The sequence below is a fragment of the Ictalurus punctatus genome, chromosome 20 (assembly GCF_001660625.3).
Source record: "Ictalurus punctatus breed USDA103 chromosome 20, Coco_2.0, whole genome shotgun sequence".
Taxonomy (NCBI): Eukaryota; Metazoa; Chordata; class Actinopteri; order Siluriformes; family Ictaluridae; genus Ictalurus; species Ictalurus punctatus.
This window is the reverse complement of record NC_030435.2, coordinates 22,619,172-22,639,342: the sequence shown is the minus strand read 5'-3', so window position 1 is coordinate 22,639,342 and position 20,171 is coordinate 22,619,172. Positions and strand designations below refer to the sequence as shown.

At 42.0% G+C, this 20,171-nt stretch overlaps 2 protein-coding genes across 3 annotated transcripts; one reads left to right on the top strand and one right to left on the bottom strand.

Annotated features, from left to right (window-relative positions):
• Positions 1–40: 40 nt before the first annotated feature.
• On the top strand, positions 41–2,391 carry si:ch1073-184j22.2 (dual specificity protein phosphatase 14). 2 transcript variants are annotated; one of them, XM_047162790.2, is made up of 2 exons: positions 41–238; positions 1,130–2,391. In XM_047162790.2, the coding sequence occupies exon 2, from the start codon at positions 1,184–1,186 to the stop codon at positions 1,652–1,654; it is 471 nt and encodes a 156-aa protein (XP_047018746.1). In that variant the 5' UTR covers positions 41–238; positions 1,130–1,183; the 3' UTR covers positions 1,655–2,391. The 2 variants fall into 2 exon arrangements, with proteins under 2 accessions (XP_047018746.1, XP_017351034.1); XM_017495545.3 differs by having other exon boundaries at positions 43–238; positions 1,111–2,391.
• A 5,492-nt stretch (positions 2,392–7,883) lies between these two features.
• Positions 7,884–20,160, bottom strand: si:ch1073-184j22.1 (erythroferrone). The gene is made up of 9 exons (XM_017496110.3): positions 19,829–20,160; positions 19,063–19,395; positions 18,663–18,779; positions 18,261–18,375; positions 13,510–13,637; positions 12,143–12,254; positions 10,822–10,912; positions 9,601–9,679; positions 7,884–9,197 (listed from the first exon to the last, which is right to left on the bottom strand). The coding sequence occupies exons 2-9, from the start codon at positions 19,198–19,200 to the stop codon at positions 9,099–9,101; spliced, it is 879 nt and encodes a 292-aa protein (XP_017351599.1). The 5' UTR covers positions 19,201–19,395; positions 19,829–20,160; the 3' UTR covers positions 7,884–9,098.
• Between the last annotated feature and the right edge of the window lie 11 nt (positions 20,161–20,171).

The window sequence follows — 20,171 nt, the reverse complement described above, 5'->3', positions numbered from 1 at the left end:
AATTTTTAAAAAAAAGAAAGAAAGAATGTAAACAATTTTCATTTACTGTGAACTTGCTTCACAGATATTCCTCTGGGCCCGTCCACAGCTGCTTAACCTGTCTAAAATTAACCTCCCTCTCTATAGATCTCTAGTTCCCAAAGCCTTTTTATGGATCGAGAGTGCCAACAGCTGATTTTCTATAGCAGAGAAACACAGACAAGTCAGGAGAGAGAGAGAGAACACAACAAGGGACCAGGTCAGTCAATTAAAATCACATGAATTACTCTGTGGAAATTATTTCAAACTTCACTTGGCGTAGTAAAGCAAAACAAGTACAATACATAAATAATAAATAAAATAGAATGTAGGCATGTGCTATTAACAACACTATTTGAACATGCACGATATTATTATAATGGACATTTAAAGTAGTTCCCCGATAGGTGGTGATGTGAATTTGTATATTTTTATTGCTTTGTATATTTTTATTCCTCTATTTCTATTGCGTTCTACTGTTAAAATATCGAAGAACTGGACTTTTTACCTGTGAGCTGCCCTGTAAAAGCATATTCATTCAATTCAATGTCACTTAATTAAATGTTTCAAAATGAATTTCCAAAAGTCCAGCATGGAAAACAATGTTCAGAATATTTCTTGAACATGTCAGTTGTTATTACACATGGTCTTATTAGATGTATTTTTATACTGTTTCTTCCGTTTAAAGGTGCGGTTTGTAATTTTTAAAAGTGTTTATCAACTTATAGTCATCCTACAGCTTTATTGATACTTTAGTCAAACCGTTATTTTTGTTATTTGCAGATTTGCCATGTCATGCATATGGCTGGTTTTCTTGTTTCAGGCTTCTGTTTATATTTTAAGTGGCCCTAACTTTAGCTCCACCCCCCAGGAAGCACAGAGCTGTTCTGTCCATCCATTTTCCTTAAAAGGCAACCCTTGAGGCATAGATCATTTTAACAGAGGGTGTGGGATTGGTTGAAGAGAGTGGAAAGCTTGGTGATTTTTATTGCAATTGGAATGTGCCTTGCAAAATTAGTGAGTGGAATGTGAATGTAGAGTCAATTGGTGATCTAGTTGTTAGGAGTAAACTTGAAATTTTGTCCTCTCCAGCTTCATGTCTCTGTCGCAGATCACCCCAAGCCTTTTCCTGGGCGGAGCCGACGCCCCTCTCAATCGAGCCCTCATGACTCGTAAGGGCATCACACTCATCGTAAACGCCACTCTGTCCCACAGCTGCCCCACATACCCAGGAGTCGAGTGTGTACGTGTGGCAGTACCTGATCTTCCCACTGCACGTCTGAGTGAGCATTTTGACCGAGTGGGAGCCCGCATTCATAACAATAGAGCGGGTGGAACGTTGGTGCACTGTGCGGCAGGCATGAGTCGCTCACCTGCTTTGATCATGGCTTACCTCATGAAGTACAAGGGAGTGACACTGTGCCAGGCGCACCACTGGGTGAGGCAGAGCAGACCCTCGATCCGCCTCAACTCAGGATTCTGGGACCAGCTTCTAGACTACGAAAAGAGACTTTATGGGAAAAATACGGTGAAAGTTGCTGCTCCATTGGAAGTGCCTAAAACGCCCAAAATGGTGCCCAGGTACACTCTGAGAGCGTGTCCATCATCTCCCAGGCTGGGCTGGTTTAGACGATAGGACTAAAAAAAAAAACTTGTATGAATGGCAGTGCCTTTGCATTTTGTAAACATCTGATTTGCTCAATGCAAGCCCTGAAGTTTAGGGCAAATCATTTCCAGCATTGTTTTTACTTAAAAATCTTCCCTTTCCAAAAGTTTTCCACTGTTGAGGTGCCTTGGAAGGCCAATTTATATCAATCGTATTGGAAAGTAGCTGGCTAACAATTAGCATGTTATATCGATGCTGATTACTTTTTAACATGGCCTGTGTGAAACAGGTAAATGTAGACTATTTCCACCTAACTGTTATAATTAGCACTTTTTGTTTTGTAAAGTTATAGTGTGATATTCAAACCACCTTATATTGTTATTATGAACACTCTGAATGTAAGTGATTAAAAGAATCAGGGGGAAATGGCAGTGAGCCCCTGTAGAGCCAAAAGAGTCGACTCTTATTAGTGAGCTGAGTCAAATGATTTGATTCACTGAAAATAGCCGGGATTATTTTGGGATTTGAAAGCAGCACTAATCCTTAAAAAAAGTATAAATAATTAAATAAAACCATGAAAGTACTGTAATAACATATCTTATTTTACACATGTGAAAAAAAGAAGAAATTATACATTTTATATCAGCAATTTTTAGCAGCATATTTTTTTTTGTTGCATTTTCTTTGAAACTATTGATGAGTTATTAATGTAATCATGTGGAAAATTTGTTGTTTAGTGTTTTAAAATTAAAATAAAAGAAATGTATACACGTATGTATGACTCATATCCATAAATACAAATGTTTGATTAAGATGCTTTTTTTTTTTTGGTAAAAGAGGCACATTACTTAGACTATTTCAGCGGTCCTTAAAACAAAACAAAAAAACGGGAAATTGTAATCACAACTAGCATGAACATATGTAAATTTGCTTGTACTTGATGAGATTCATTTAAAAATATATATATTCTAATGAGCTATGAAAGAAGGTATGCTACCATAAATCAGTTATAACACTCCACTAACCACTCCAGTACTTTTAGAAGTAAATAATGAAGGGCAAATAAAACTACTTCATATATACAATTAACTTTTTTCTTTTTAATTATATCTAATAACATTTTACATTCAATTAAGAAATGCCCCTCTTGAAATGTAACATTATTTTACCCAGATATTGCGGAAGGTGAAAGGTAATCCGGGAACTTTTCCGGGTTCGGTAACTGGCTTTGGCGTGGTTTATCCAATAGGATGCGTCTAGTTGTGTCACGTGATTAAGAACCACTTATGGTTGGTCTAACACGTGGTTTGGACTAATTGAAGCGATTTGTTTGTAGCAGTGCAGCAGCCAGTTTACATGGCAAAACATTATTATGGATTTCGATTATAAACATGAAAATGGAGCCCAAAAGTGAAGAGAAAAGAAGGGGAAAGAACTGGACAGTGCAAAACTCGTAAAATTCTACTCTTCTTATTTATTTATTTATTTATTTATTTATTTATTTATTTATTTATTTATTTATTTTAAATGGGGTCCTTTTGGTACATCCTCCTGAGGAACTCTGGCTGGTAAGTGTTAGCAAGTGCTAATTAATTGTTTGGTACTTTTAGTGCACTTTTGGTGTTTTTGTTTGGTACATAATAATTAGTTAGCTAATGGCTGTGAAATTCTATATTAAACTCTGATATTGTTGTGTATTTAAATGCCAGTTTTACGTAGCGAAGGCATTCACATGCACTACTTTGAATGCTAACTAAATTAGGTAGCTAGGTAGTTTATTAATTTTGTGGTAATTGATGTTAGCTGCATCTGTGTGCTAACTACTGTACATTAATGCCGCAATGTTCATGTGTCGTTTGCGAATGAGTCGACTCTTTGAGCCGACTCGCACTGAAGAGCTGGAATACTCATTATTATTATTATTATTATTATTATTATTATTATTATTATTATTATTGTGATTTTGTGTGTGTGTGTGGGGGGGGGTGTCAGCTAAAACAAAGGCTGACACAATGTTAGACCGGCACACTTTTTGTCACATTGTTGTTTTATTTATCTTAATATTTCACGATTTCTGTACAGTTTTGAAAGGTGTGTGTGTGTGTGTGTGTGTGAACATTTGAGAGCAGGGATGTTTCTTCTTAAAATGTAAGTATTCAACATTACGTGCTGTATAATTTGGGCCAACAGGGGGCGATGTGGGAACATGAACATTTATGCAGCTCCAGCAGGCAGGTGAGGATGAAATGAGTGGAAAGTTTGGATTCAGTGAGATGATAAATATCTGTGGCGAGATGATCCACATGCCCCCTAATGATCTGCTCTCATGTCTGACTCGAACATCTCTCAGCAAGCACATTCATCCTCTCAGGCATGGAGTTTCCGCATGTCAGGATGGGCTTCGTCTCGGTCGGATGTTCCCCGGCTTGCTGGGTTTATAACAATGATGTATAAGGTATAGATATGCCAAAAAAAAAAAAACAACCTGTTTATATATGATTTTATGAGGTAATGTTTAAATTTATATAGATCTGCAGAATCTATACAGTTTTGTACATCAATTTATTTATTTTATAAAACGATAGCATGATAACTTGGTAAAAATGTATTGTGACGTCATTTTAATCACGGTATCGATATTATATAGTCATGCTGCCTAATAATTAATATGTATAATCAGCTTGGTTGTCATGTCATACCTGCTTCAGTCTCAGGTAGGGGGTGTGGCCTAAAGTTTGAAAGTGGGATTGTTTAGGCAGTCCCCTCCAGGCTTTCACGATTTTGCGTTCACAGAAATTAACGCAAAATGACGATAATATCGGGAGGAGCTTGCAATTAAAACAAAAATTTCCACAGATCTGGGCCGAGACGCGTCACGTGACGTCATCACAACGCGCGTTCAGTCAGCGCTCTCTTCGATTCATGTGCGTCGAACGTGAGTACAGCTACAAGGTCTCGTTTACCAACGAACGTCACTGTGAAAGAGCGCGCGAAACATTTTTGTGCAGCCGCGATTTCGCCGATTCGAGTAGTTTCCTGGGGAGAAATAAACGCACAAAAAAGCTCCGCAAATTGGATCGCAAACTGACTGATTAGAAGGAACTCGGATGCTAATACGGTTCCCGTTTTGATAATGAAGTCGGTTTATATGCAAACGATGTTAGTTACCTGTAGGATGTCGAATATATGATGATTTAGTTATACATTAAAAAAATAAAATAAAATTTTTACTATGCTAAACTGGTAGCTATTAGCTTCCCTTAATTGTTAGCTCCAGTGCAAACTTCAGAAGCTTTTCAACTTGACAGACCACGATTAAAAATGGTCTTTAAAGTTTCTGGGCTGAACTGTCGCCGTGATTAGTATATAATACTGTGTGTGTGTGTGTACACAACGTTTAAGCCTCGGTTTTGTAGCCGAACAACTAATTTCGAGTGTTTTGTTTGTAAAAGGCGCGTTTGCGTATGTCATACTGTCGGTCTGGATCAGAGGAGTCCAATACAAACATCATTCGTCAGTATTTAGGTCTGTTATTTTAGGGTTATTTCTTAAAATCTTGCGTTGCAATGGATATTATGTGTTTTGGCAACAATGCATTGTTGTAGATGAGAGAGTGGAGAAAAGAGGGAGCAGACTGTGTGGTGGTGGTGGGGGATGTGGGGAATGTGCTGGAAGCGAGGCGGAGGAGCGAGTCGTAATGCCGCGCGTGGAAACTCACTCATTTCTCCTGAAAAACAAACATAATTTATTCTACACTGAAAGCCTGCCATGTTGTGCAATTAACAGGAAACAAGCTGGCAGACACGGGCTGGGTAGAGTGCTCTGTGTGTGTGTGTGTGTGTGTGTGTGTGTGTGTTTAATGAGTTTGCTTTCAGTGGAGCCATCATGAGTAAATAGCCACATGATTATGATGGGATCATTTATCTTTCTGCACATTATTTGAAGGCCCTCGTAAGGAAAGGCACTCGTACCACGAACGCAGCGTTGGATATTTCCCTGGAAGGGGTGTGTGTGTGTGTGTGTGTGTGTGTTGAGAGAGTGGGGCACAGAGCCAGACAGCAGGCGCCACTATTTGAGCATGATGACCTCATCTCTTATCCCTCAGTAGAGCACACAGTCCACGGCCCTCATTTTTGCGTGCGTGTTCCTGGGAGTGAATCCGCTTAATGACGAGCATCTTTACAACTTTAATGACTAAAACAGTCATTAAAATAAGAGAATATTTAAAATTTTATATATATATGTGTGTATATGTCAGTCTGATCATCATAAAACACAGCTTCACACATTTTCACTAATTTAATATATATCCAGGTTCATTTCTCCCATTTCTTCTCCCCTTCACCTACACGTAGCCAGTCAGCGACGTCCTGTTTGGTCACCCAGGTTTGTTTGTTTTAAACCTCCATCTTTAATCCGAATCACTTGGGGGGTTTGTTTTTCCCCCTCAGCACATAGTTTTGGTGTCTAGATGTTTCTGGTCACTCGGTGCTCACTGGGATAGGTCCAGTTTCTCAACACTTAAAAACTTTTTATTTTATTCTTCTGTTTTCACAAAAGTGTTTATGTATAAACTGATTTATCAGTCATGTTAATAAACTTGTGTGTAAATGGTTTCGTAGGTCGAAACGGAAGTTTAGCTGATTTATCGTTCCTCCGTTCTCTCCTGCGCCAATTATCCATCAATTTGCATTTAGCCCCGCTGACACGACTCCCTGAAAGGCAAAAGAGACGAAACGGCGAAGGAACGTGTCTGAAGCGTGATAAATCTTCCATTAATTCAGCTCAGCCACCGCGGCGAGTCGGCTACCGTAGACGCACACTTTCTCCCTTTTATAGGGTGCCATAACTTTCGTCATAGCTGAATAGCTTGTCTTAAATCCGTCTTAATTTATGGATTTGTTCTGGATCGTGTTCTTGGTATGAAATTAAAATAAGTAAGCGATCCGAACGTAAAATGGCGGGAACTCGTCGCTAAGCGTACCGTCAGCGAGTCGTCTTGTACGTAAATTTCCAACACCGCGAGCAAAACGTCGGATACGAGTGTTTTCATGGAGTACCTGGATTATCACGAAGGCCACGTTCAATCTAGTTTCCAGAGAGCGTCCGGGCCGAGCTCGGTCGTGCGTTTGAAAACCAAGCTGCTATCGTCACGTTACAATTCCCAAAGAAATGAACAAACTCTTCACGCGCCGTTCCCGGTTAGAGAGGAGCTAACGTTTTGGAAGTGTTCGGGTTGACGTTACCACGTTTAAACATGTTAGAGCGACGTCGTTGGAAGGTTTATAAACGTTACGTGAGGAACGTTATCTCGGGGGGGGGGGGAACACCTGAGATGTTTGAACGGTTTACGACGCGTTCTACTGACCCGAAAGTGTTATTTGGGTCGGTGCTTTTATCAGGAAAACAGCCTCGTAACGGCAAAATTAGGAAAAACGGTTTGCCTCGAAAGGCGTAAATGTTTCCAGGCCAAGTATTAAACTTCATAATAGTTTTTAAAAAAAAATCAAATGTGTAGATCAAAGCCTATAAATGAACTCGCCAAAATCGATTTAGGGTTCTTAATAGTTCTTTACACAGAGAAACCCAGCTGTGACTGGAGCGCGCTCGCTCTCTCTCTCTATCACACTGTGTCCATATCACACCAACCTAAACCCCAAAAATATAAAAGCACACACTCGTGCATGGAACTCATTTGGAGGAATAAAATGCTGCAGTGAACACAGCGTGTGGGCTTCGTTAAAACGCCGCACCGCAGATTCAGGTTTGTGTTGGTAGATTTCAGTCTGAAAGAGATGTGATGCATTTTTGAAGCACTAAGAGCCTCTGCTCTGTGTCTAAATCACATTTACACGTACAGGATGACTGTCTGAAAAACAAGAACTACACTGTCTGTCTGGTGAAAAAGCATGAACAGATTGTGTCTCTCTCTTTCCACACGTTCTCCTCGTGTCTGCGTGGGGGTTCCTCCGGGTTCTCCAGTTCCCCAAAAACATGCCAGTAGATGAATGGGCTATGCTAAATTGCCCGGCGATGGTCTTGCATCCCAGCCAGTGTGTATTCCTGCCTCATGCCCAGTGTTCCCAGACTAGGTGAGTCACAATCACACTGTACCTGTAGGAACTAATCCCCGCTCAGACCGTCTGATTCTGTAGCCCCGTTTCTTTCAGTTTAACCAAAAACATCCAGTGTTGGACTCTCGATATGCTTAAATCCGAAACGTTTTATCGCTACTCCTGTAAACGAAGACACGTCAGGCTCTGTTTCAGCGAGGTTTTTATTAACATTCACACTTGTTCAAAAATGCAAAATAAATACGTATATAATTTCTTTTATCTTGTTCAGTGGACAGCTGTGAGCTTACAAACACAGCACATGGAAAAATACGTACATCTCTCTGGACAGACGATTAAATGTGTCGGAGTTGTGTGATTATCCCGCTGTCGAGGTGACGATGTGTTAGATGCTAAAGCGTAGATATTTGGGGAAACGCCATAATTATCACTGCTGATATGATTCCTGAATTACAAGCGAAGAAATATGTACCGAGAGAAAAAACTGGCCCCTCTCTCTCTCTCTCTCTGAATGTCAACCTGCAGTTGTCCGTGTCTGTCTACTCACCGTCTACATCATTAGGAACACCTGCACATTAATGTACTCAGCCAATCATGCAGATACACGTCAAGAGCTATAGGCAATGTTCACATCAAACATCAGGAGGAGGAAAAAGTCTGAGCTGTGTTGTTTTTTTGATTGATTTATTTCAGAAACTGCTGATCATCTGGGGTTGCCAGAGTTTACACAAAATGGTGCTAAAAACATTGGTCCGAGGAAGGATACAGTAACTCATATAATCACTCTTTACAACTGTGGTGAGCAGTATCTCGGTACGCACAAAACCTCAAGCCTTTAGGAGGATGGGCTACAATAGCAGAAGACCACACCGGGTTCCACTCCTGTCAGCCAAGAGCGGGAATCTGAGGCCATCATGGGTACGGACAGCTGAAGATTAGAGGGGAGGGGAGGGGATATCACCTGGACTTTTTCCCAGTTTGCGTGAGTCTGTGTGCATGATAGCTGATGTGACTTTCTGCTGTTGTAGCCCATCCACCTCATGGTTCATTATGTTGTGCGTTCTGAGATGTGTTTCTCCTCACCATGGTTGTAAAGAGCGAGTGATTATAGACTTCCTGTCTGCTCAAGGACAAGGCGTTTCAGCCTGCGGACCCTCCGCTCACGGGATGTTTTTCCGCACCATTCTGTGTAAACTCGAGAGACGTGTGTGTGAAATCCTCAAACAACCATGTCACGGTTAAAGTCACAGGGGTGACACTTTTCCCCCATTCTGATGATTGGTGTGAACATTAACCAACACTCTTGACCTGTAGCTGCTTGATTGGCTGATTAGATAACAGCATAAATGAGCAGGTGTTCCTATTAAAGTGACTGGTGAGGGTGTGTTGTCTTTGTGGTCTTATACTCCAAGAAGGATGCCAGAAAATAAGCTGTCTTGGAGGACGGTCAGTGCCGATCCTGTTCCGTTGTCAATTAGAATAGACACGTACTCTCCAACCTGCAAAACACACAGTTTGGTTTGCCCTCATTTGTCATGTGACAGTATTTAAAAAAAAATTGTAATCACTGGCCAAAAAAAAAAAAAACACAGAACATTGTGTTTTTTTTTTTTTTAAACTATGACACACAGAGTATTAGTCTGCTTTAACAACACTCGAACGAGCAGTTTAGTTCGTAGGCGTTCATCCTGAAGCGTATTATCCAGCAGCCTCGTTAAGAGACCGAGGAATGTAAGGAGTGTAAACAATATTCTAGTAATTTCCTTACACAGCATTTTAAACAAAATGTGACATGGTTATGCTGTTTACAGTTAATCAACATACAGTGTATGCATGAGGTTTTACCCTCACTTGTATTTTGCGTCATAAGTGTGCGTGTCGGTGTGTGTTAGCCATTCTTACCTGCAGGTATAAGGTTCCTGTCAGCAGAATGCTAAACACTCCTCCTGCAGGACTCACGCCTGTTACCGTCTCCAGAGACCTGCGGCACCATTGCAAAACCATTCATCATCTGCTACTTTGTCACGTCCCAATACATCATACCTCATTCCAGCTGCCAAATAGTGAGCAACGAGTTGATTGACTAATAGGCATGTGCTGATGTATATTTTGACATTACAAATATAATCCCACTTTTGTCTTTCATTTAGGAAATAAATGAAATGGTTGCAACATGTAGTTTAGGAAATACTCATGTAGTTCTTTTTAAGGTCACTTCCCTGCGTCTCAAGAGATAAGACGTTATCTCAGAACGACAGCAGTCTTAACAATTCCATGACAGTAAGTGCGTACACAATGACTTTATTAAACCGGTGTGGAAGTGCTGCTCCTCACGCAAAGAAATTTCACAGCAGTCCAAAGCTCTGATGTGCGAATTCGGATCACGTGAAGACGTGTGATCGACACGTCATGGTGTGACCTCTTCAGAAAACCCACGATTGAGGATATATGATTTATAATGGTGTCTATATTTTTACAGGTATGGATTTTTTAAATAAATAAACACGATGCCTTGGTGAGTGAGGTGATATCTGGACGCTACCCGTATTCGCATGCTGAAAGTCTAGCATGACCACCATTTCAGTGCTGAACAAGACTTACAGCACCTCCATACTAGTAGAGTAGTACTCTTCTTTTTGTCAATGTTAAAACTGGTGTACCCTCACCGTGTGCTGTGGGTAATACACACTAAGTGGCCAAAGGTTTGTGGACACTTGACATCACACCAATATGTGGTGCTTCCCCAAACTGTTGCTGCAATTGTATAAGACTGTACAGGGTTTTTTTTTTTTTTTTTTTTAATTTCCCCTTTATTGGAATTAAAGAGGCCCAAAGCTTAACCCCACTGAACACCTTCTGGGCTGAACTGCACCCCAGGCCTCACTAATGCTCTTGTAGCTGAACGAACACAAATTCCCACAACCACGCTCAAAAAAAAATCCAGTGAAAAGCCTTCGCAGAAGAGTGGAGCTTATTATAAACCGCAAAAGGGGATAAATCTGGAATGGGTGTGATGGACAGGTGTCCAAAAACTTTTGGTCATAGTGTCCATGGGAAACAAAACTAGCTAATGTAATTTTATAGCTAAATCTGCTGAACACACAACCCTGGCTTTGTACTTACATGTTGCTCTGACACAGAGACTCAATACATATCGAGGCCTTGACGCTGTCCTTTTGTCGCCCCTGGGTCCTTTTCTGAGTCTCACTGGATTCTGAAAACACACACGCACAAATGAAATGAGGGATGCATTGTAGTGGGTGGATGCTGGGTGTAAAGACCACACCCTGTTCCCCTGAGCGTTATCTGTCACTGTTACACTTGCACTGACTGTTGAATAAATAAATGATGCAACCACGCTGCAGGGAGGGCATGAGCGTTAACATGCAGCATGATGCAACGATTGTGGTTGGGGGAAGAATGTGAAATATTCTCGGTATAAAGACCGTACCGTTTAATAATAACAGTTGTCAGTACATCACAGTCAGAGATGAAAGGCTCTTTAGTAATTGTACTTCACGGCATCTACTTTATCATTTTAGGGCATTTATATTTCACCGGGGGAATAGTTTACAGCGGTCCTGATTATTAATAATTAATTCTCATGAATTAAGCTATAAGAAAAGTCACAAGTTAGCCCCACCCCTAACTCTTAACCTTCATAACTGTCCATACACAATAAGTTAGAAATTGTAACTCTGCCCTTAAAGCTTAACTTTTCTAACTGTCCGTAATAATTAGGTCGTAAGAAAACTGACAGCGCTAACCCCGCCCATAACCCGATTAAGTTTCATAACCGTTCATACATATTAAGTCATACAAGAAGTTACAAATTTTAACTCCGCCCCTAACTCAACCTTCATAACTGTTTGTACAAATGAAGTCATAAGAAGTTGGAAATGGTAACTCCGCCTTAATTTTTGTAACTGTTAATTATTAGGTTGTAAGAAAAGTTACAATCGCCAACTCCGCCCCTAACATCCATATGAACGATTTAATTTGGAAGAGAAGATACAATCGCCAACTCCGCCCCTAACCCTTAACAGTCATATTCATATAAAGAAAGCCGTAAGTAAAGTTGCAAATGCTGACCCCGCCCCTAACATCGATTCATATTACCAGTTACGGGACTTGACGGTTAAGAGTGTAGGGGGCTAGTGTTTGTAACTTTTCCTCCGACTTACTTTGTATGAACAGTTACACAACTTAAGTCATAAGAAAAAAAAGTTACAAATGCTTACTCTTCGATTTTGACATAATACACCACACTTTCACCGAAGTATCGTTTTCTCTGTTTAGAGTTAAATGCCTGCGCACGTCATGAAGCACGTTTTGTAAAACACAAGTGCCTTGTTTCTTTCAAAACTCTGATGAACGTAGCCATCAGCCTTAACCCACACAGCCCTACGTCATGCCGTAGCGTGTGCACTGTGGACTGACTCACCCAGCACCAGGCTGGCCATGAGCTGGTAGAACCCCGACACCGGCGCGGTGTAGCGGCCGCTGCTGGCGTTGAAGCCCTGGCCTCTCTGGTGAAACTGCTCCGTGTCTGAAGGCTGCGGGAAGCAGAGAGAGAGAAGAGAAATGACTCAAACTATTCCAGATGCTCTTTTCCATCGCCAGCTCGTCTCATCTGTGTGCCAGCGGCTCGTTTCATTTCATTTACTTCAATCTGGGAAAACACATTGAGGGCAAGGGCCTCGTTTTACAATATACGGTGCGGAGTTACAAACAAAAGACGACATTATTATATAAGCGAGAGAAAAATGAAACGTTTCAAACCAAATGTATAAAGCCATACATATTCAATTTGTACATAATGTGAAACAGACGCATATCGCGATTACTACACACACACACACACACACACACACTATAATCTATTTATTACACTAGGCTTTTATTTCTTCTTCATATTTTGCTCATTTCAAGGTTTACACGCATCCAAACAATTCCACTGATGATGAAACTGGAATAAAAATCCTTCATGTGCAGATTTAATTTGAACTTCTACTCTATATTTAAATGATATAAACAGAGAAATAGTCTCAAGGTGATTCAAACATTAGAATAAAAAATATGAATATTTATCCTGTGGTAATATATTATTATTTATTATTATTAATTTGTGTGTGTAATCCATCAGGAAGCACAAAAGGGGTGGAACGTATATCTGGGTCTTTAAGAAGTTTAAAAATACAACGGACATAATTCAGAACTTTTTTTTTTTTAAATCAGGTTGCAGTTTGGGGGAGAAGTGAGAAAAGCCAACATGGAGGACAGAGTGCTGGTGAAAATAAGATGAATTACGTTATATGGTGACTCAAATTAAAGATAAGAACGTGTCTATACAGTCAAGTAACAAGTATTACATCATTTCAGATACAAGTTTAAAATGCAAAAGTGATCAAAAACACAACCGACGTTAGCTACTTCGACTGAAATGATAAAACCGGTCATGCTAATGCTGACATGAAGCAAAATTTGCATTCAGTGCACACTTATATACAGTTCGTTCAGAATCTGTAATCAAATGAATCCATTTGGATTGATGAAAAGCTTTAAATGTAAACCTGAGAGAGTGTGTGAGATTGCCGGTGTTCTCGTGGGTTAATCCGACTTCACCAATAAAGCGACTTTTTGATTCTGGTTCGTGATAAAACGTGTTAAAGCCCCAGACATCGTATAACAGAATCCACATTTAAGCTGTTTGAAGTTTATTCCAGACGCGTGGGGCGCCGCGTGCGTGCCAGAGTCACGGCTTTCAGCCAAGAAACGGCAACGCTGACGGTTTGAGTTTAAGGAACTTACGCTGCTGAAAGGTTGGAGCTCCTGCAGGCTCCGTCTCTGGACCAGCAGATTGTGGTGCAGGTGGCTGTGGAAGGCTGTGGCCACGCGGGGGGGCTGTTCACAGAGTACACACTGACTGCCCACCATCTCTGACAGCAACAAGAGGCAAAGTTTTAGTTAACCACATGTCCCAAAAAAAACACACCCTATTCACGATATACTGCCCTAGTTGGGTTCTCCTGATCAGAGAACATACGATGGATGAGGACACACAGAATACCCATAATGCACTGTGTTTGAACATAATGTGCACACTGAATACAGGCGACACTTATGGTGGTGTCTATGTGGGATATAGCCGTAGTAGTAAATAAATCATTTTAAAAATAATAAATGTTAAACGATGCAACAAAAATAACTAAAAAGTAAGAACGGTGCTTGTTGTACAGTGCGTCTTGTGGGAGTTCCACACTTTGGGTGAATATTCACTAAAAGCAAGCGGACCGCTTGTGGTTTGGGACGCGGCCACGGTGGACTGATGATGGTGAGATAATTGTGGAGATGTTTATGTGGCCTGTGTGTGTGGTTTGGGACGCAGCCACGGTGGATGATGACGACGATGAGATGGTTCGTGGTGGTTATGTAATAATTCCATGAATCATGAGCAAGTAGAATCCAGCGACAGTCCTGGATGTATTTAGCACAGACAGCCAAAAAAAAAAAAGAGGGGAAAAAAATAAAAGAGGAGACTACTTCAGTTGTTAACCCTGACTTCAACAAACGAACACAATAACGTCTCTTATTTTCTCTCTAGTTTAGTTTTGGCCAATCCCCCCGCAACCAGCCAGCTTTCGATCACATGACGGCTAGCAAACAGGAGGGTGAAGGCTATCACATGCTTCCTCTAAGACATGTTAAGCCAACCAACTGCATCTTTCCAACCTGCTGCATTATGAGGAAAGTGCCATCTCTCATACATGAGCTGAAAGATGACCGAGATTGGCTAGTGTCCCTGTGATTGACACTAGCCCATCGTGATGCCCCTCCCACCAGGACAGCACGGCCAGTTTTCCTCTATTGACTCCCGGCCAGTGAAGGCTGTGGCATCGTCGGGATCCGAACTCGCCATCTCCTTTGTTTCACCACTCGGTGAAACAAATAATTTTTTGATTAGAAATGCAGTCGCATAATAATAATAATAATAATAATAATAATAATAATAATAATAATAATCCCCTGGGATAGACTCCAGGTTCCCTCGCGACCCTGAAAAGGAGTAAGCGGTTGAAGATGGATGGATGGATGGATAATAATAATCTCCAAAAGTCAGAAATAGTCGTTTGCAATGTAGTTTTTGCCGTTCGGATTGCAGATAATCTTTCAAATCAGACGTGACCAAAAAAAATCAATTGGATTATAGCTACCCGACTTTATTCTCCTCTCGCCTTACTGCTCCGAGTGTTTACGTTATAGCTGTGCTATTTGCTAAGTTGTCAGCACTTCACACCCTCGCTGCTCTCAAGTCTTAAATTCTGAAGATAAACAAGCGAGATTGGAAACGCTCGAGATTATCTTTGACTGACACTTGGCTACATATAAAGTCATTAAACAATCTGTGTCTGAAAAAGAGATGTAAATATTTGGAGTGAGAGTGCGTATGAGTGGATGGAGAGGGTGTGCGTGTGCGCGCGCGTGTGTGTAGGGGTTGAACATACTCGAGTTTGCGGCGCCACTGTGTTTTTGCCGTGTGAATAAGAGCCTTTATATTTTATATTGCTGTCAGAACAGCCTGCAGCTCGCTGCTCCAGAGCACAAACAGACCTGTGTCTGCTTTCCTGGCCAACTGCCAACACTCACTCCACACACACACACACACACACACACACACACAATGTGGAATCCAGGGAATTCTAGAACGGGGCCAAGTCGCACTGACGTCCAAGAAAATTACACCTATTAGAGGATCAAACCAGCCCAGGATCAAACGTGCGACATCCCTGACAAACGCGCAAGACAATACGACACACCGCAATGTGTGGCTGGCGTGCACACACACACACACACACACACACACACACATACACGCACACACACCCCCCTCAGGCCAACGCATTCATTTAATACATCAGTCAGACATCCACACAAAGGCAGTTTGATCTTTGACGCAAAACTGCAAGTTGTCTGAAACTACCGTACAGGTTGCCGTATCGACGGTGTTAACGTTGGTCAGAAGGTGTTGATGAATTTTCCAGAACAGCAGCTCTGACAGAAGTACAGCTACAAGTCACATCATTTAACGCGCTCGTTCTAATACGCCACCGTTTCCATCGATTCGCGTGGACTTGTACGGCAGGCCTTCCGCGTAAACAGCTTTAAAACGGTGTAGAACGGTCGATCCGGTACAGTTTTCCGTAACCAGACGTTCACTTAACGTTTACAGAAGGAGTCTCCGGCGTCGGAGGTAAAAACGTCACTTCCGACATCTTCACGTCAGAGGAGTTTACACGAGACGAGTGCTCTCTCTCGGTCATGACGAGCTCAACTTAAAAAGTATCGTAGTTTTAAAACCGCTGTGGTAGAAGAGAAATAAAACACTTCGTGGCATGCGGGTGTAGGAAAATAAACCCACTTCCAACCACACTGCTTTGTCCTGGAGTCTTTTATTCCTTACATAACCTACTGTTTCTATTATTCTGAGCAGGCGGCAAGTTTTGAACTGATATTAATTTTTTGTTGTTATTATTATTATTATTATTATTGAACTGTATTTCTTTATCCAGTCCTTTGCTCGGTTTGAGAATTTCGCTGCCGTCTGGTGCGCGGTTTCGTTTCTCACAGTGTCGCCGTTGGCCTGCGGTGTTCTGTGCGTAATAAAAACCATCACACATTTTGAAAGCTGTTATTTAAGTAATTAAGTCTCACGTCTGCTGATGTGGTTTAGAGGCTTATCGATGTATGACTTACATGTGTTAGCTTTGTAGCATGTATAATTATGTTTAATTACATTGACTTTGCACTCGTTTACTGGCGTTCATTTTGGGGTTTAATAAAAAAAAAAATTTTTAAAAAATGAATAAAATTTAGCGGCTCACTGTCGGGATTAGTTCCGTATACGCAGGTTTGCGTGTGTTAATACTTATTTATCTGTACGTGTAATAACGTGTTCGGGTGTTTTATTCGGTTATGCACAACTTGGCTCCTCCGGCCTGGTTGCGATATCTTGGCCTGGAGCAAAAGTAAGAATTATTTATCAGGTCTTTAAGTGTTGAAGCGGCTCTGCAGCGCATTTCGATCACACTCTGGTAAGCGAGTATTCTTTCCAGTAAGAGCACGCACTGGAGTGTTTAATTCCTCTTGCAAGACAGCAATTTGCCAATGTTTACGACTTTTATTTATTCGAGAAGGACACACGATACTTTTAACCCATTTATAGTTATGTTTATGGTCGTGGAACGTCCGTGAAAGAAGCTAGATCCCGTTATCGGTCAGGATTTAGCAGCTGTAAACAGTCTTTCCTTCACTGGCCTTTCTTTTTTTTCCCCTCTCTCTTTAAAAGTGAGGAAGGGGAAAAAGGTTCATTAAAAAAAAAAAACGAAGCTCGGCAGGTTAGCGAGAAACCACGGAGCGCAAACCCGTCCGTCCTGAAGGCTTTCCGTGTCAGAAGACTCGGGTTACAGCTTTACCTCTGACTGTTACAAAGCGCTGACACTGGAGACTCCTTCCTAAAATGCTAAACATTTATTTATTTATTTTTTATGAGCAAGGTTTCTTCCCCAGAATGTTTTACCTCAGGAACGTGTAATTAAGCGGAAGCTTGCGTACGTGTATTATGAATTTCCGGTGAAAACGTAAGATTTACTGTTGCATTACACGTGAACATATACACATACACGCACCGGAAATGCCTGTACATTTACGCAATTATTCAATCAGCCAATCAGCCAATCATGGGGCAGCAGCACAGTGCATATAAATCATGCAGATACAGGTCAAGAGCTTCAGTTAACGTCCACAATAAACATCAAAAACGGGCAAATCTCAGTGATTATGACCGTGGTATGGGCTGGTTTGAGTATTTCAGAACTGCTGATTTCCTATACTCTCTAGACCATGGTGGCTGTGGCTAGACATGGCGCCTGTGGCTCAGGTGGTAGAGCGGGTTGTCCACCAATCGTAGGGTTGGCGGTTCGATTCCCGACCCACATACCGAAGTGTTCTTGGGCAAGACACTGAACCCCAAGTTGCTACCATTGGTGCGTGTGAGGACGGGTGAATGAGACACTGTGTAAAGCACTTTGGATAAAAGTGCTATATAAGTGCGCCATTTCACTTTAGAGTTTACACGGAATGATGTGGAAAAAGAAAGCGAGTGGACAGGAAGGCTACTGTAACTCAAATAGCCACTCTTTACAACCCGGGTGAGCAGAAAAGCATCTCCGAACAACTTGAAGGTGGATGGGCTACAGCAGAATTAGATTACATCCTGGAGGCCTAGAACAAGAACCTGAGGCACAGGTTCACTAACACTGGACATTTCTACATTGGCACACACCAGGTGATGTTATATATATATATATACACACACACACACACACACACACACACAACACTGAAATGTATGACACGCCTGCGTCAAAATTAATAGGTGAATTTGAGACTTGTGATTGGTCTGGACAGCATGTTGACCAGGCTGGATGAACTATGACCTCTTTAACAGGTGACTTTGGTCTTTCTAGTTCCTTTATATCTAAGAATCATTTATATTGCCATACCTTTCAGCTTTAGCTGGAGGTCTTCCAATATCTCGTCCTGGTTGGGCAACATCGGGCCAGGAGGACCAGGAGGCCCCTGGGGTCCGGGAGGGCCTGGAGGACCAGGCAGGCCATGCTGGAGAAATTAAGAGGGGTTACACCTGTTACGTGTAGGGAGGAACTACGGAAGGAAGAGATGTACCACACCTTGGTGAAAGAATTCCTCCAGGGTTGTTCACGTCCTATGATATTCTACTTTTTGTAGGGTACATACCTTTTAAGGTCAACCAAAACACCCTTTTCGGGCTTCTCCAAAATATTATTCTATAAGCAATAGCACATACATCCTTCACATTTTGGTTCACTTCATTTCTGTAAGATTTTCGCCATACATGTCCAAAAGTCCCAAAGTCAGAACCTTACCTTCGAGATTCTTTTATTTTGTTTGGGCTTCTTGTTTCCACCCTTATTTGAGTTATCCCTGAAAGCTATCCAGGTCCTGTGAGGGTCAACTATGTCCATGTCTGAAGACACGGTCTCCTGCAGAACACATAGTCACCAAATTTTTATCAATCATAGTCGCTAGAAATCGCCGTAGCATTCCCACCGGAGCATGCACCGGCAGGGTCAGGTATATAATACAGACTACGGTCATTTAGTACGAGGCAACGTTTTCCAGAACTCGAACACACATATTACTCTAGCTTTCACCTCTTGTGTAATACCACATGCTTGCAAGATGCGTGCAACAAAACCACATGAAAACATTCCCCTGTGCATTAAACACAGGTGCACGCCACATGGGCATGGATGCTGGACTTACAGGACTCTCTGTGCTCACGGAATTGCTCTCATCGTCAAGCTCTAGATCCTCTAGGCTGTCCTGTCCAGTGCAGGTGGTGAGTAGGAGGCTCAGGACCAGGGGCAGGAGCGGCCCTTTCGGCCCATGCCAGGGCAACATGGTGCGGGGTGAGAGGGCAGTGATTTCTCACGGATCCTCAGTGTTCAGGTCCCATCCCACTCCCGGGAAGGTGAAGAGTGATCTTTGAGCTTCTCAGAGTGTTTTCCAGAACGGGGTTTCTCAAATGGATATAGCTGATGTGAAGATGGATCCTCAGTTCCTCGAAGGATTGATGCTTCTCATGAAGAAAAAGTACTGGGATGGTTTTAAGAGGGGGGGAGAAAAAAAAAAAAAGGAAAATCTCTTTGTGAGGTTCAGTTCTGGAGATCAGGAATATTTATCTTGAGCTACAACTCCTAACGTCACAAAAAATTTTTTCCCCCTCCAAGCTCAGTCTTGCCCTGGTGTCATCCAAGACTCTCTATGCCTTCTTGCTACAGTCTAAACTCCCCCAGGTTGCGCTTTGAATTACGAGTCCTTGTGCGTGTACTCCGTAAATACAGCATGTGTGGCACCGTTGATGCGTTTGTGTGATGATTAGGCAGCTACACGGTTCTGTTACAGCGTGACTGGCTGTGATAAAGCCGGTGTGTGTGTGTGTGTGTGTGTGTGTGTGTGTGTATGGTACACTTGCTCAGTGGGTGGGATCGCCTCGCCTCTCTTAGTAACTCCCTGCTCTCTCACTAACCTTACAGTCCCTCTGTTGCTTTGCTTCCTCGGTTCCTTTCCGCTCCATAGGCCCTCGAGCGATGCTGATTTATTCCTCCAGACGAGCGCTTCGAGTTTACTCCACGTTCACTACGTGTTATGAAGGTTCCCTTTCGCGCTCTGCTGTTTTTAAGCTCCTGGGCAGCTCAGGCCCCTCCCCTCCTTTCGTCCCTTCACTCCTCCTTCTGTTGCTCCTTATCTGCTTGTGAATCTCGATCTGTCACTTCGTCTCTCCTCATCCACCCTGATCCCTCATCTCTCCCTCGTCTCACCCTCGTCTCGCCCTCGTCCTATCCGCCTGTCCGAGCATTCCCGGCTCTCGT

Excerpts from the sequence above, each read along its gene's own strand:
- si:ch1073-184j22.2 (XM_017495545.3), top strand. The coding sequence starts at position 1,115 with ATGTCTCTGTCGCAGATCACCCCAAGCCTTTTCCTGGGCGGAGCCGAC.
- si:ch1073-184j22.1 (XM_017496110.3), bottom strand. The coding sequence starts at position 19,200 with ATGTTGCCCTGGCATGGGCCGAAAGGGCCGCTCCTGCCCCTGGTCCTG. Across the intron at positions 18,780-19,062 it reads CCGTGAGCACAGAGAGTCCT|GAGACCGTGTCTTCAGACAT; the intron begins GTAAGTCCAGCA and ends TGTGTTCTGCAG. Across the intron at positions 18,376-18,662 it reads AAAATAAAAGAATCTCGAAG|CATGGCCTGCCTGGTCCTCC; the intron begins GTAAGGTTCTGA and ends TAATTTCTCCAG.